Source organism: Salmo salar, chromosome ssa20, assembly GCF_905237065.1.
Source record: "Salmo salar chromosome ssa20, Ssal_v3.1, whole genome shotgun sequence".
In the NCBI taxonomy this organism is placed as follows: Eukaryota; Metazoa; Chordata; class Actinopteri; order Salmoniformes; family Salmonidae; genus Salmo; species Salmo salar.
In genome coordinates, this window is record NC_059461.1 from 33,916,781 (window position 1) to 33,929,879 (window position 13,099).

Consider the following 13,099-nt stretch of genomic DNA (forward strand, 5'->3'; position numbering starts at 1 on the left):
ATAGGGACTAGGTAGCAGGGAAGTGTATAGGGAATAGGTAGCAGGGGAGTGTATATGGAATAGGTAGCAGGGGAGTGTATAGGGAATAGGTAGCAGGGGAGTGAATAGGGACTAGGTAGCAGGGGAGTGTATATGGACTAGGTAGCAGGGGAGTGTATAGTGAATAGGTAGCAGGGGAGTGTATAGGGACTAGGTAGCAGGGGAGTGTATATGGAATAGTTAGCAGGGGAGTGTATAGGGACTAGGTAGCAGGGGAGTGTATATGGACTAGGTAGCAGGGGAGTGTATAGGGAATAGGTAGCAGGGGAGTGAATAGGGACTAGGTAGCAGGGGAGTGTATAGGGAATAGGTAGCAGGGGAGTGAATAGGGACTAGGTAGCAGGGGAGTGTATAGGGACTAGGTAGCAGGGGAGTGTATATGGAATAGGTAGCAGGGGAGTGTATAGGGACTAGGTAGCAGGGGAGTGTATAGGGACTAGGTAGCAGGGGAGTGTATAGGGAATAGGTAGCAGTGGAGTGTATAGGGACTAGGTAGCAGGGGAGTGTATAGGGAATAGGTAGCAGGGGGGTGTATATGGACTAGGTAGCCCCCCCCCCCACACACACACACACACATATATATGGAATAGGTAGCAGGGGAGTGTATAGGGACTAGGTAGCAGGGGAGTGTATATGGAATAGGTAGCAGGGGAGTGTATAGGGACTAGGTAGCAGGGGAGTGTATAGGGAATAGGTAGCAGGGGAGTGTATAGGGACTAGGTAGCAGGGGAGTGTATAGGGACTAGGTATCAGGGAGTGCATAGGGACTAGGTAGCAGGGGAGTGTATAGGGACTAGGTAGCAGGGGAGTGTATAGGGAATAGGTAGCAGGGGAGTGCATAGGGACTAGGTAGCAGGGAGTGCATAGGGACTAGGTAGCAGGGGAGTGCATAGGGAATAGGTAGCAGGGGAGTGCATAGGGAATAGGTAGCAGGGGAGTGTATATGGAATAGGTAGCAGGGGAGTGTATAGGGACTAGGTAGCAGGGGAGTGTATAGGGACTAGGTAGCAGGGGAGTGTATAGGGAATAGGTAGCAGTGGAGTGTATAGGGACTAGGTAGCAGGGGAGTGTATAGGGACTAGGTAGCAGGGGAGTGTATATGGACTAGGTAGCAGGGGAGTGTATAGGGAATAGGTAGCAGGGGAGTGAATAGGGACTAGGTAGCAGGGGAGTGTATAGGGAATAGGTAGCAGGGGAGTGAATAGGGACTAGGTAGCAGGGGAGTGTATAGGGACTAGGTAGCAGGGGAGTGTATATGGAATAGTTAGCAGGGGAGTGTATAGGGACTAGGTAGCAGGGGAGTGTATAGGGACTAGGTAGCAGGGGAGTGTATAGGGAATAGGTAGCAGTGGAGTGTATAGGGAATAGGTAGCAGGGGAGTGTATATGGAATAGGTAGCAGGGGAGTGTATAGGGACTAGGTAGCAGGGGAGTGTATAGGGACTAGGTAGCAGGGGAGTGTATAGGGAATAGGTAGCAGTGGAGTGTATAGGGACTAGGTAGCAGGGGAGTGTATAAGGAATAGGTAGCAGGGGAGTGTATATGGACTAGGTAGCCCCCCCCCCCCACACACACACACACACATATATATGGAATAGGTAGCAGGGGAGTGTATAGGGACTAGGTAGCAGGGGAGTGTATAGGGACTAGGTAGCAGGGGAGTGTATATGGAATAGGTATCAGGGGAGTGTATAGGGACTAGGTAGCAGGGGAGTGTATATGGAATAGGTAGCAGGGGAGTGTATAGGGACTAGGTAGCAGGGGAGTGTATATGGACTAGGTAGCAGGGGAGTGTATAGGGACTAGGTAGCAGGGGAGTGTATATGGAATAGGTAGCAGGGGAGTGTATAGGGACTAGGTAGCAGGGGAGTGCATAGGGACTAGGTAGCAGGGGAGTGTATAGGGAATAGGTAGCAGGGGAGTGCATAGGGACTAGGTAGCAGGGGAGTGTATAGGGACTAGGTGGCAGGGGAGTGTATAGGGAATAGGTAGCAGGGGAGTGCATAGGACTAGGTAGCAGGAGAGTGTATAGGGACTAGGTAGCAGGTGGGTGTATAGGGACTAGGTAGCAGGGGAGTGTTTAGGGACTAGGTAGCAGGGGAGTGTATAGGGACTAGGTAGCAGGGGAGTGTATATGGAATAGGTAGCAGGGGAGTGTATAGGGACTAGGTAGCAGGGGAGTGTATATGGACTAGGTAGCAGGGGAGTGTATAGGGACTAGGTAGCAGGGGAGTGAATAGGGACTAGGTAGCAGGGGAGTGTATATGGAATAGGTAGCAGGGGAGTGTATAGGGACTAGGTAGCAGGGGAGTGTATATGGAATAGGTAGCAGGGGAGTGTATAGGGACTAGGTAGCAGGGGAGTGTATCGGGACTAGGTAGCAGGGGAGTGTATAGGGAATAGGTAGCAGTGGAGTGTATAGGGACTAGGTAGCAGGGGAGTGTATAGGGAATAGGTAGCAGGGGGGTGTATATGGACTAGGTAGCCCCCCCCCCACACACACACACACACACACACACACATATATATATGGAATAGGTAGTAGGGGAGTGTATAGGGACTAGGTAGCAGGGGAGTGTATAGGGACTAGGTAGCAGGGGAGTGTATAGGACTAGGTAGCAGGGGAGTGTATAGGGAATAGGTAGCAGGGGAGTGCATAGGGAATAGGTAGCAGGGGAGTGTATATGGACTAGGTAGCAGGGGAGTGCATAGGGAATAGGTAGCAGCGGAGTGCATAGGGACTAGTTAGCAGGGGAGTGTATAGGGACTAGGTAGCAGGGGAGTGTATAGGGACTAGGTGGCAGGGGAGTGTATAGGGAATAGGTAGCAGGGGAGTGCATAGGACTAGGTAGCAGGAGAGTGTATAGGGACTAGGTAGCAGGTGGGTGTTTAGGGACTAGGTAGCAGGGGAGTGTTTAGGGACTAGGTAGCAGGGGAGTGTATAGGGACTAGGTAGCAGGGGAGTGTATATGGAATAGGTAGCAGGGGAGTGTATAGGGACTAGGTAGCAGGGGAGTGTATATGGACTAGGTAGCAGGGGAGTGTATAGGGACTAGGTAGCAGGGGAGTGAATAGGGACTAGGTAGCAGGGGAGTGTATATGGAATAGGTAGCAGGGGAGTGTATAGGGACTAGGTAGCAGGGGAGTGTATATGGAATAGGTAGCAGGGGATTGTATAGGGACTAGGTAGCAGGGGAGTGTATAGGGAATAGGTAGCAGGGGAGTGTATAGGGACTAGGTAGCAAGGGAGTGTATATGGAATAGGTAGCAGGGGAGTGTATAGGGACTAGGTAGCAGGGGAGTGTATATGGAATAGGTAGCAGGGGAGTGTATACGGACTAGGTAGCAGGGGAGTGTATATGGACTAGGTAGCAGGGGAGTGTATAGGGAATAGGTAGCAGGGGAGTGTATAGGGACTAGGTAGCAGGGGAGTGTATATGGAATAGGTAGCAGGGGAGTGTATAGGGACTAGGTAGCAGGGGAGTGTATATCCTGTTGGGGCTACAGGTTAGCAATGAACCCCGAGTCGGGATTGCTAACAAGGCTGGAAATTCAAAACATCAAAAATCTAATAATTTCAATTTCTCAAACAATCAACTATTTTACACAATTTAAAAGATAAACATCTCCTTAATCTAACCACATTGTTCGATTTTCAAAGAGGCTTTACGGCAAAAGCATAAAGTTAGATTATGTTAGGACAGTACATAGCCACAAAAGTACAAACATCCATTTTCAATTCAAGGTCAGGCGTCACCAAAAGCAGAAACCAGCTAGAATTATGCACTAACCTTTGTCAATCTCCATCAGATGACACTCCTAGGACATTATGTTATACAATACATGCATTTTTTGTTCCATCAAGTTCATATTTATATCCAAAAACAGCATTTTACAGTAGCGTGAAATTCAGATTTTTTCTTCTCTGAAATGCTTCCGGTGAACATAACAAAATTACTATTCGAAAACATTGGTAAATTATAATATTGTCATTCAAAGAATAATATATTATCATCTCGTAATTGCTACCGAATGGCCAGATCTCAAAATAACTTTACTGGGAAATCACATTTTGCAATAAACGGGGTGCTATGCTAAGAACAATAAGCTATGCTATACAGTTAGCATCATCTAATATCGATAATAACATTGTAAATATCCCCTTACCTTTGATTATCTCCATCAGAAGGCAGGCATCCCAGGTCCGGAAGGCATCCCAGGTCCGGAACAAATGTGGTTTCTTTTGACAAAGTTCATAATTTATGTCCAAATAACACCAGACTAGGTAGCAGGGGAGTGTATATGGAATAGGTAGCAGGGGAGTGTATAGGGACTAGGTAGCAGGGGAGTGTATATGGACTAGGTAGCAGGGGAGTGTATAGGGAATAGGTAGCAGGGGAGTGTATAGGGACTAGGTAGCAGGGGGGTGTATAGGGACTAGGTAGCAGGGGAGTGTATATGGAATAGGTAGCAGGGGAGTGTATAGGGACTAGGTAGCAGGGGAGTGTATATGGACTAGGTAGCAGGGGAGTGTATAGGGAATAGGTAGCAGGGGAGTTTATAGGGACTAGGTAGCAGGGGAGTGGATATGGAATAGGTAGCAGGGGAGTGTATAGGGACTAGGTAGCAGGGGAGTGTATATGGACTAGGTAGCAGGGGAGTGTATAGGGAATAGGTAGCAGGGGAGTGTATAGGGACTAGGTAGCAGGGGGGTGTATATGGAATAGGTAGCAGGGGAGTGTATAGGGACTAGGTAGCAGGGGAGTGTATATGGAATAGGTAGCAGGGGAGTGTATAGGGACTAGGTAGCAGGGGAGTGTATATGGACTAGGTAGCAGGGGAGTGTATAGGGACTAGGTAGCAGGGGAGTGAATAGGGACTAGGTAGCAGGGGAGTGTATAGGGAATAGGTAGCAGGGGAGTGTATAGGGACTAGGTAGCAGGGGAGTGTATATGGAATAGGTAGCAGGGGAGTGTATAGGGACTAGGTAGCAGGGGAGTGTATATGGAATAGGTAGCAGGGGAGTGTATAGGGACTAGGTAGCAGGGGAGTGTATATGGACTAGGTAGCAGGGGAGTGTATAGGGAATAGGTAGCAGGGGAGTGTATAGGGACTAGGTAGCAGGGGAGTGTATATGGAATAGGTAGCAGGGGAGTGTATAGGGACTAGGTAGCAGGGGAGTGTATATGGAATAGGTAGCAGGGGAGTGTATAGGGACTAGGTAGCAGGGGAGTGTATATGGAATAGGTAGCAGGGGAGTGTATAGGGACTAGGTAGCAGGGGAGTGTATATGGACTAGGTAGCAGGGGAGTGTATAGGGAATAGGTAGCAGGGGAGTTTATAGGGACTAGGTAGCAGGGGAGTGGATATGGAATAGGTAGCAGGGGAGTGTATAGGGACTAGGTAGCAGGGGAGTGTATAGGGACTAGGTAGCAGGGGAGTGTATAGGGAATAGGTAGCAGGGGGGTGTATATGGACTAGGTAGCCCCCCCACACACACACACACACACACACACACACACACACACACACACACACACACACACACACACACACACACACACACACACACACACACACCACCGATTCCAGACAGGATTTATTTTATTCGAGCCCCCTGTGTGGTAGGATGGGAAGAGGAGAGAGTGAGGGCACAGGCAGAGACTTGGAGTGGCACTTGAGTTGATTCGTGGCCCAGGAAAGGGTTCTGCTCTTTTTAAAGTTGGTGAGGAAAGGTGTGTGTGTGTGTGTGTGTGTGTGTGTGTGTGTGTGTGTGTGTGTGTGTGTGTGTGTGTGTGTGTGTGTGTGTGTGTGTGTGTGTGTGTGTGTGTGTGTGTGTGCGTGTGTGTGCGTGTGTGTGTGTGTGTGTGTGTGTGTGTGTCAGTCCCTGCAGGGTGGCCCTGGGCTGCTTACACAGTGTGTGGTCTGGTGCGGACACACACACACACACTGCAGTGGATTGGTGCTGCTTGTGGGCTGGCCACCCTGCTGAGATCTAGGTAGGGGCCAGCTGTTTCATATGGGTCTGTTCCAACTGAACTCTCTAGACACATCCACACTCATACACACATTCTCTCTGGACACAGACACACTCATACACCAGAGTTTCCGTTTGGAAAATGTGGCACCGGACAACATGACAGGGAAGATTTTTATTCACCAGCTATTGCCGAAATTTACCAGACCCATTTGCATTAGAGCACATGTGTCAAACTCATTCCAGGAAGGGCTGAGTGTATGCAGGTTTTTGTTCCACCCTTGTACTTCATTGATTAATTAAGGTCACTAATTAGTAAGGAACTCCCTCACCTGGTTGTCGAGGTCTTAATTGAAAGGAAAAAACAAAAACCCGCAGACACATGGTCCGCCGTGGAAAGAGTTTGACACCCCTGCATTAGGGCGTCCACCCACGGTGCTCATAATGACAGAAATCACATTTACATTATGGTAATTCATCTTAACATACCATGCAACTCCTGTAATGAAGCAGCCAATAAAATGTAATTTTCAAACTATTGCAAAAATGCAATTTGTGGGAAAATACCACACCGATGCGAGCGGTATATGACAGAGAAGAAAATCTCTGTTAGAAACTCAGAAAGAGGTTGAATCTAAAGATGCAAAAACTAGGATGTGTTGCTGATATGTCTAGGATTGTGCTTTTGACTTCTGGACAACAAAAGAAAGTTGATATGAAAACCAATAGAACGGGAGAGAAATGGCATATGAGGAAGTCTTTCATAGGCGGTGTGCGTGCCAAAAGGCCTAGCTGATTATTGAGTTGGGCTGTCAGTGAAAGGCATGTAAAATATGTATAAAAATAAGGTGTCTTGAGTATAATTAAAAATGTTGAGACAAGATAAAAGGGAGGGGTGTGTGGCCAAGATTTGTTTCATTGTGTGAATCGTTTGCCCTTTGGTTGTTTATATCAATTCCCCATTACATATGTCTCCAGTAGTAAATGTACTGTTAATCCCCATCATTTGATTACATTCATTTATGTTAATGCATTGTATTGCTAATTTGGCCTACAGTCATTTACCGTTCTTATTCTCTGAGTGGAAACTTGTTTGCAGAGTCACAACCTGCTACACTTGTGAGAAATATGTTTTGGTGCTCCATGTGAGCAATGAGCATGTGTCTGGTTTCTCTGCCTTGTTAATGTTGAGGGAGCATGTATAGAAATAGTCTAACTGGCCTGCAGTGCGCACATTTAGGAGAGTGCCCATTTGGGAATGTCTGATTTCTGATTGGCTTAACTCATCATGTCCACCACTAATAAGCTGAGCTTCTCAGTCATTTTTTCTTCACCTCACATAGTAAGTCAACAAAGTATTTTTTTGAACATCCATTGTGAATTATGGCCTAGCAGTTCCTCACAGCTGGACTATTTTTTAAATCTTTCCAACAATCTCCCCCTCAATAATCACCAAGCCTCGGTGTGAAAGATCAACATATCATCATCTGATAATCCCATATATCCAGTGGAAACATCATAAAATACCTGAACACTTTTCCCTTGTGTAAAAACAGCTGTCTGTGGAAACTCTGAGGGCCCAGAATAGGCTAGTTGATACAATATTTCAAGTTCGCTAGAGAGAGCTTCAGACCAGATCCAGTTGATTGATTTGATTCAATATTGCACTTCACTAGCACAGCTCAAATCAAGACAGATAGAAAGGCAGGCAGACAGGCTGAGTAGAGAGATTAATGTGATTGAAAGAACCAGCATTTTCATCAATAGATTTTCTTCTGTTTTTATTTTGTCGGCTTTATGTATTTTTACTTAGTTTACAATGGAAGGTAAAGGCCAACGGCTGCATTGGCCATCTCGGAGTTCCATGCTCTCATTTAGCCACCAATGATCACAGTGTATCAACGTGTCCATGTGGCAGAGGCTGATGATCTCGCATTAGATGCATTTTAAGTTTTATATTTTTATAATTTTAATTAACCACGTGACAATGATTTTGAGAAAGGAAAATGTTATTATTGAAATGAAACTATTCCACAAAAATGTGCATATGAAAATCATAACTGGTAGAATAAATTGTATGCTCCCCCTAAACTTGAAACTCACTCACCTCCTATGAAGTCTTTATAAAATAATTGCCTTTATGTTTCCATGGTAGGATTTTCAAGCAAGGTAAGACATGCCTCATACTATGAAGTAAAACATTCAGGTTTCAAACAATTAAGTATGTTTTGAAAATGCATACTGCCTCCAGCTCACATTGTAAAGTGGTGGGTGACGTGCTGATAGCCGCCTACCGTTGTTTTTTCTGCTGGCCCAGTCAATTTGGCCAGAAACAATTGGATTTATCGGCTTTTCATTTTTTTTATTGGACAAAAGCCGGCAATTACCGGCTAACGGAAACCCTGTCATACACAAATTCTCTTTAGACACATCCACAGACACACTCATACACACAGCCCAATCAACATATATGTGGCCCCCTGCCTGTTGTACCTTAACTCTCCTCCCACCAGCCGTGGCCCCTCCTCTACTATCTCCTGGACTATCCGTCATCTCTGCTCAGCAATTAGGCTGTGATGCTTTTTTTGATTTTATTGGGATCCCCATTAGTCGAAGCCAATGGTGACAGCTAGTCTTACTGGGGTCTGACACATAACGAAAAATACAAAATAATTTACAATTGACATGAATTTAAAAACATGAACATGTAGTGTGCGTGCATCTATCAGTTACACATACATGTCAGTACATACACACAACAAGTAGGTCACTTGGGGGAGAGGTGTTGTGCCGTGATGTGTTGCTTTATTTATGTGACAGCAGTAGGAGAGTTACAGCCTAGCCCACAGTATGGCTCATATGTATGTGCCTTCCTTCTCCCTCCCTTTCCCTCTCCCTTTCTCTCTCTCTCCCTCTTTCCCTACTCTGTCTCCCTCCCTCTCTCTCTCCCAGGCTATAATCTGTGATTAATGGCAGTGGGGAGGATGAGGTGTAATGGGCAGCTCTAAGTGAATGGGCCTGTTAGAGCAGCATGGCTGCAGCAGCCAGCACCCAAGAAATGGGATTAGCCGCCCAGGGTCCTGGGATGGAGACTGGGAGGGAAGCAAACTTAATTAAGGGGGTCCAGCCCTGGTCCACCTCAAATCTCCCAGCTCCCCCTGGCCCTCTCCCTGGCCTGGCCTGGCCTGCCTCTGATTGGCTTTCAGTCCCATCCCTTACCTTGGGATTTGATTAGTGAGAGGGAGGGAGGAGTGTCCATCCATGAGGCAGCAGGTTCTTGGGGCCTGGGGAGATGGGGAAAGAAAGTATGAGGTGAAAAAACCCGCACACTTTAAAAATGGCACTGTGTTGGAGGTAATCTGGCCCAGATGAAGTGAGAGAGGGAGTGAGAGAGAGATCCCTACAAACCCTGCTCACTGCATGGCCACTGTCTGTGAAGCATGGAGACTGTCTGTCACTCCCCCAGCCAGCGTTCAGTCATGTCAACAGACTAACTGTACTGTGACTGTGAGCTATGGCTATTGTGACTGGCTGTACTGTGAGCTATGGCGACTGTTTGTAATTTATTAAAGCTACGCCACAAAGAAATGCATTCTCCTCTGCTCACTGTAGAAAGTGAAGGATGTCACTGTCACAAACAGTATTTTATCCTTTAATGGTTGGTTCTGAAGGGCTTGGAATGACAGCCATATCAGCAGCCTGGTCAATGTAATATACAGTAATAATGTGCTGTTAGTGTGGACTGTGGACCCAGGCGGCGTCACAAATAGCACCCTATTCCCTATATAGTGCAGTACTTTTGCACAATATAGAGAATAGGGTAGTGCACCTAATGGGGAATAGGGTTCGGGACGCCGACTCACTCATTTGGGACGCTGTCTGACTCCGAATTTATTTTGTCAGTGGATGGTTCCGGAAATGAAAGGAGAAAGAAAACCCTGTACCACAGCAGATTATACGTCCCAGTCTTCTTGGTAAATCTCATATTTCTCAAGACACAGGTTTAATTTGTTTTCCCATTTTTCTGATTTGTGAATGTTTACTTCTGTGACGTAGAAGTCCGTCACTGGCCGCGGGCAGCATTTGGTACTTTAACGCACGCACACGTTCATCACTCCTCCCTGCTCCGTTATCAGATAAGTTAACAATGTGGGTCGACACACAAGTTAACTCCTCTATCTTAGTACGTATATTTCACACTTACGTCAGTAACCGGTTATGGTATAAAGAAATATACAGACAAGTGTTTATATTTAATACAAGCAATATTTATTATACTTAGATGTTATGGATGAGCGCGTTGTTTGTTCTGTTCCTCTCTCTCCATCTCTGTAGCTTCCGGGTATGCGGGATAAGGACCCGAGCTAAGGGAATTGGGCTTACTTTGTAGTGCCTGTCCGGAATGGCTCATTAATGTAAATGGGCATATTGAAAGACACTGTCAGTAGTGATGTAATTTTGTAAATGTTATATTGTGATATTGTTTTATAAAAAACGTGTTGCAATGAGTATGTTTAGTCAAATGGAAAATGTAGGTTTGAATAGGTAATTGCTTAATTAATTAGTGTTAATTGTTCTGAGGGGAGGGGCTACCCTTACAAAAGGAGCCTCTCTTTCAGTTCATTGAGAGGCATTTTGGATTGAGCTGTGGGTGGGGCAACTTTGTTTTTAAGGTGTCCCATAAGGTAGATGTTTGATGGCAGTACTGTTGTTTTTGTTCCGGAATCACTATGTAAATAAACACCTTTGCACAGAAGAACTCCGCCATCTTTTTATTTTTTATAGAGGTTAGGTTTTCCAGTTTAGCCTTCTGGCCTACTCTACGTGACAACTTCACTTAAGCTTCTCCTAGCATAGCTACAAAACAAATGCCAAAGTGCATAAAATATACTGAACGGAAATATAAACGCAACATTTAAAGTGTTGGTCCCATGAGCTGAAATAAAAGATCCCAGAAATGTTCCATATGCACAAAAAGCTTATTTCTCTCAAATTTTGTGCACAAATTTGTTTACACCAGAGCTGTTTACTCCAGAGCTGTTGCCAGAGAATTTAATGTTCATTTCTCCAATGTAATTTTAGAGAATTTGGCAGTACGTCCAAATGGCCTCACTGTCGCAGACCACGTATAACCACGCCAGCCCGGGGGGCTTGTTCTGATCGACTGGGCCTGGCTCCCCAGTGGGTGGGCCTATGCCCTCCCAGGTCCACCCATGGCTGAGCCCCTGCCCAGTTGTGAAATAGATTAGGGCCTAATGAATGTATTTCAACTGATTGATTTCCTTACATGAACTGTAACTGAGTAAAATCTTTGTTCAGTATATATTGCCCACAGTATATCTCTCTCTTTTAATTTCATTTAAATAAATGTACAGTAGCAGTTGATTGCATTGTGCCTAATGTTGATTAATGTACTTCCAAAGATTGTGGATTGTTCCAGTAAGGGCTGTAGACTATCGTTGGCTGCTGTTGGCTGCTTGTTGACCACCTGCTTGCTTTCACTAATTATCCATGGATACTATAGTTGATTAAACTCTGTGCCTGCTAATGTTGACTACCAGTGATGGAGGGCTGTTAACTATCATTGGCTACTTTTGGTGTGTTTACCGCTGGTTGTCAGAGCCAATGGGGTGATGCTAATGGGCCAGTGTTGGAGGTAATCAACCCAGCAGCTTCCCAGGCAGCCCAGTCTCCTGTTGTTCATGCCTGAGTGCCACAGTAACACGCCACTGACTTTTTTGAAAAGTCAAATGAACCTCTAGCAATATGACATGGCTGTTCCCTTAGGCAGAACTGAGCTCTGTGTCACTATCAGGCAAGCTATGGTCCATGTTACCAGAGTGCTAAGGCCTTCAGTGCCTCATGGCCTTGCAGTGTTTAGGTAATGGAGTATGGAGGCCATTTTCAGTTGTAAGTACTTTACAGATGTACTTATTGTTGTTGGAGGGAGGTAGTGGTTTTCTCAAACCACAAGTTAACCCCACGAGAGGGACAAAGGTATTTTTAGATGTTATAGTGTGCAGTAAGCATGATCTGACAGCGGAAATATTGACTGTGTGGAAACTGTGCTGCTTGTGTGTGTATAGAGGATTTAGCTAAACGGTGTAGCTTCTAGCTGCTATTGTTGTCTGAGTAAGAAATAATCCCAGTGCCAAGGGAGCCCATACTTTCTGACCCCAGATTAAACCATTTTCTTACTATTCCTCCCCCACTAGGCCTTGTCCGGGGGATGAGGGAGGAGGGCAACTTCAGTGAAGATAGTCAAAATAAAGACCCTGTGTGTGGGGGACTGTATGTGGACTTTGAAGTCAATCTATAATATTTTGTTTTCCACAAACCGAAAGGTCCTGCCCCGATACATCCTTTTGTTATGAAATCCCTCCTGATTCTCTCTTTATTGCAATTGTTGCCAGGCTCCATGCCGGCTGGATTTCTAAACCTCTCCTCATCGTGTGTGTGTGTGTCCCTCCTCCCTCCCTCTCTCTGAGATTACAGAAAGCGCAGGCACAGTGATTGAATTATAATCAGTGTGAGACACAGCAGTCTATCTCCTCACTGTGTGAGCGAAAACAGGACTTTGTTCTCATTGTGTTTTGTATGTTACTAGTAACTTCTTTCATTTTGCATGAACGGTTGTTCACTCAGATGTGAAAGTAATCAAAGAATGACAGTTTTTCCTTTCTCCATATCTCTTTCCTCCACATCCTCTCCCTCCATCCTCTCCTTTCCTCTATCCCTATCCCAATCGCCACCTCCCCTCCCTCCCTCCCTCCTCCACTCCACAGGGACCCTGTGGAACCTGTCTTCCTATGAGCCTCTGAAGATGGTGATTATAAACCACGGACTGCAGACTTTGACCAACGAGGTCATCATCCCCCACTCAGGCTGGGAGCATGAGCCCAACGAGGACTCCAAACCTCGTGATGCAGAGTGGACCACCGTCTTCAAGAACACATCAGGATGTCTGAGGTAATAGCTTGCTTGAGGCCTACTACACACGCTCCTCTTAAAGGTACTTCCACCATAGTGAAGCAGATGAAAGGTGGTTAAAGTAACACAGCAGCAGGCTCATGGTACAATGCAT

General features: G+C 45.9%; 1 protein-coding gene across 19 annotated transcripts in view; it reads left to right on the forward strand.

Annotated features, from left to right (window-relative positions):
* The window catches only part of LOC106580487 (armadillo repeat protein deleted in velo-cardio-facial syndrome homolog), a 373,356-nt gene that overhangs the window by 291,339 nt on the left and 68,918 nt on the right, over window positions 1–13,099 (forward strand). For all 19 annotated transcript variants that reach the window (XM_045703240.1, XM_045703244.1, XM_045703245.1 and 16 more), the window contains one exon: window positions 12,801–12,984. In XM_045703240.1, coding sequence (XP_045559196.1) covers window positions 12,801–12,984 — 184 coding nt within the window. The remainder of the gene's footprint in view (window positions 1–12,800; window positions 12,985–13,099) is intronic.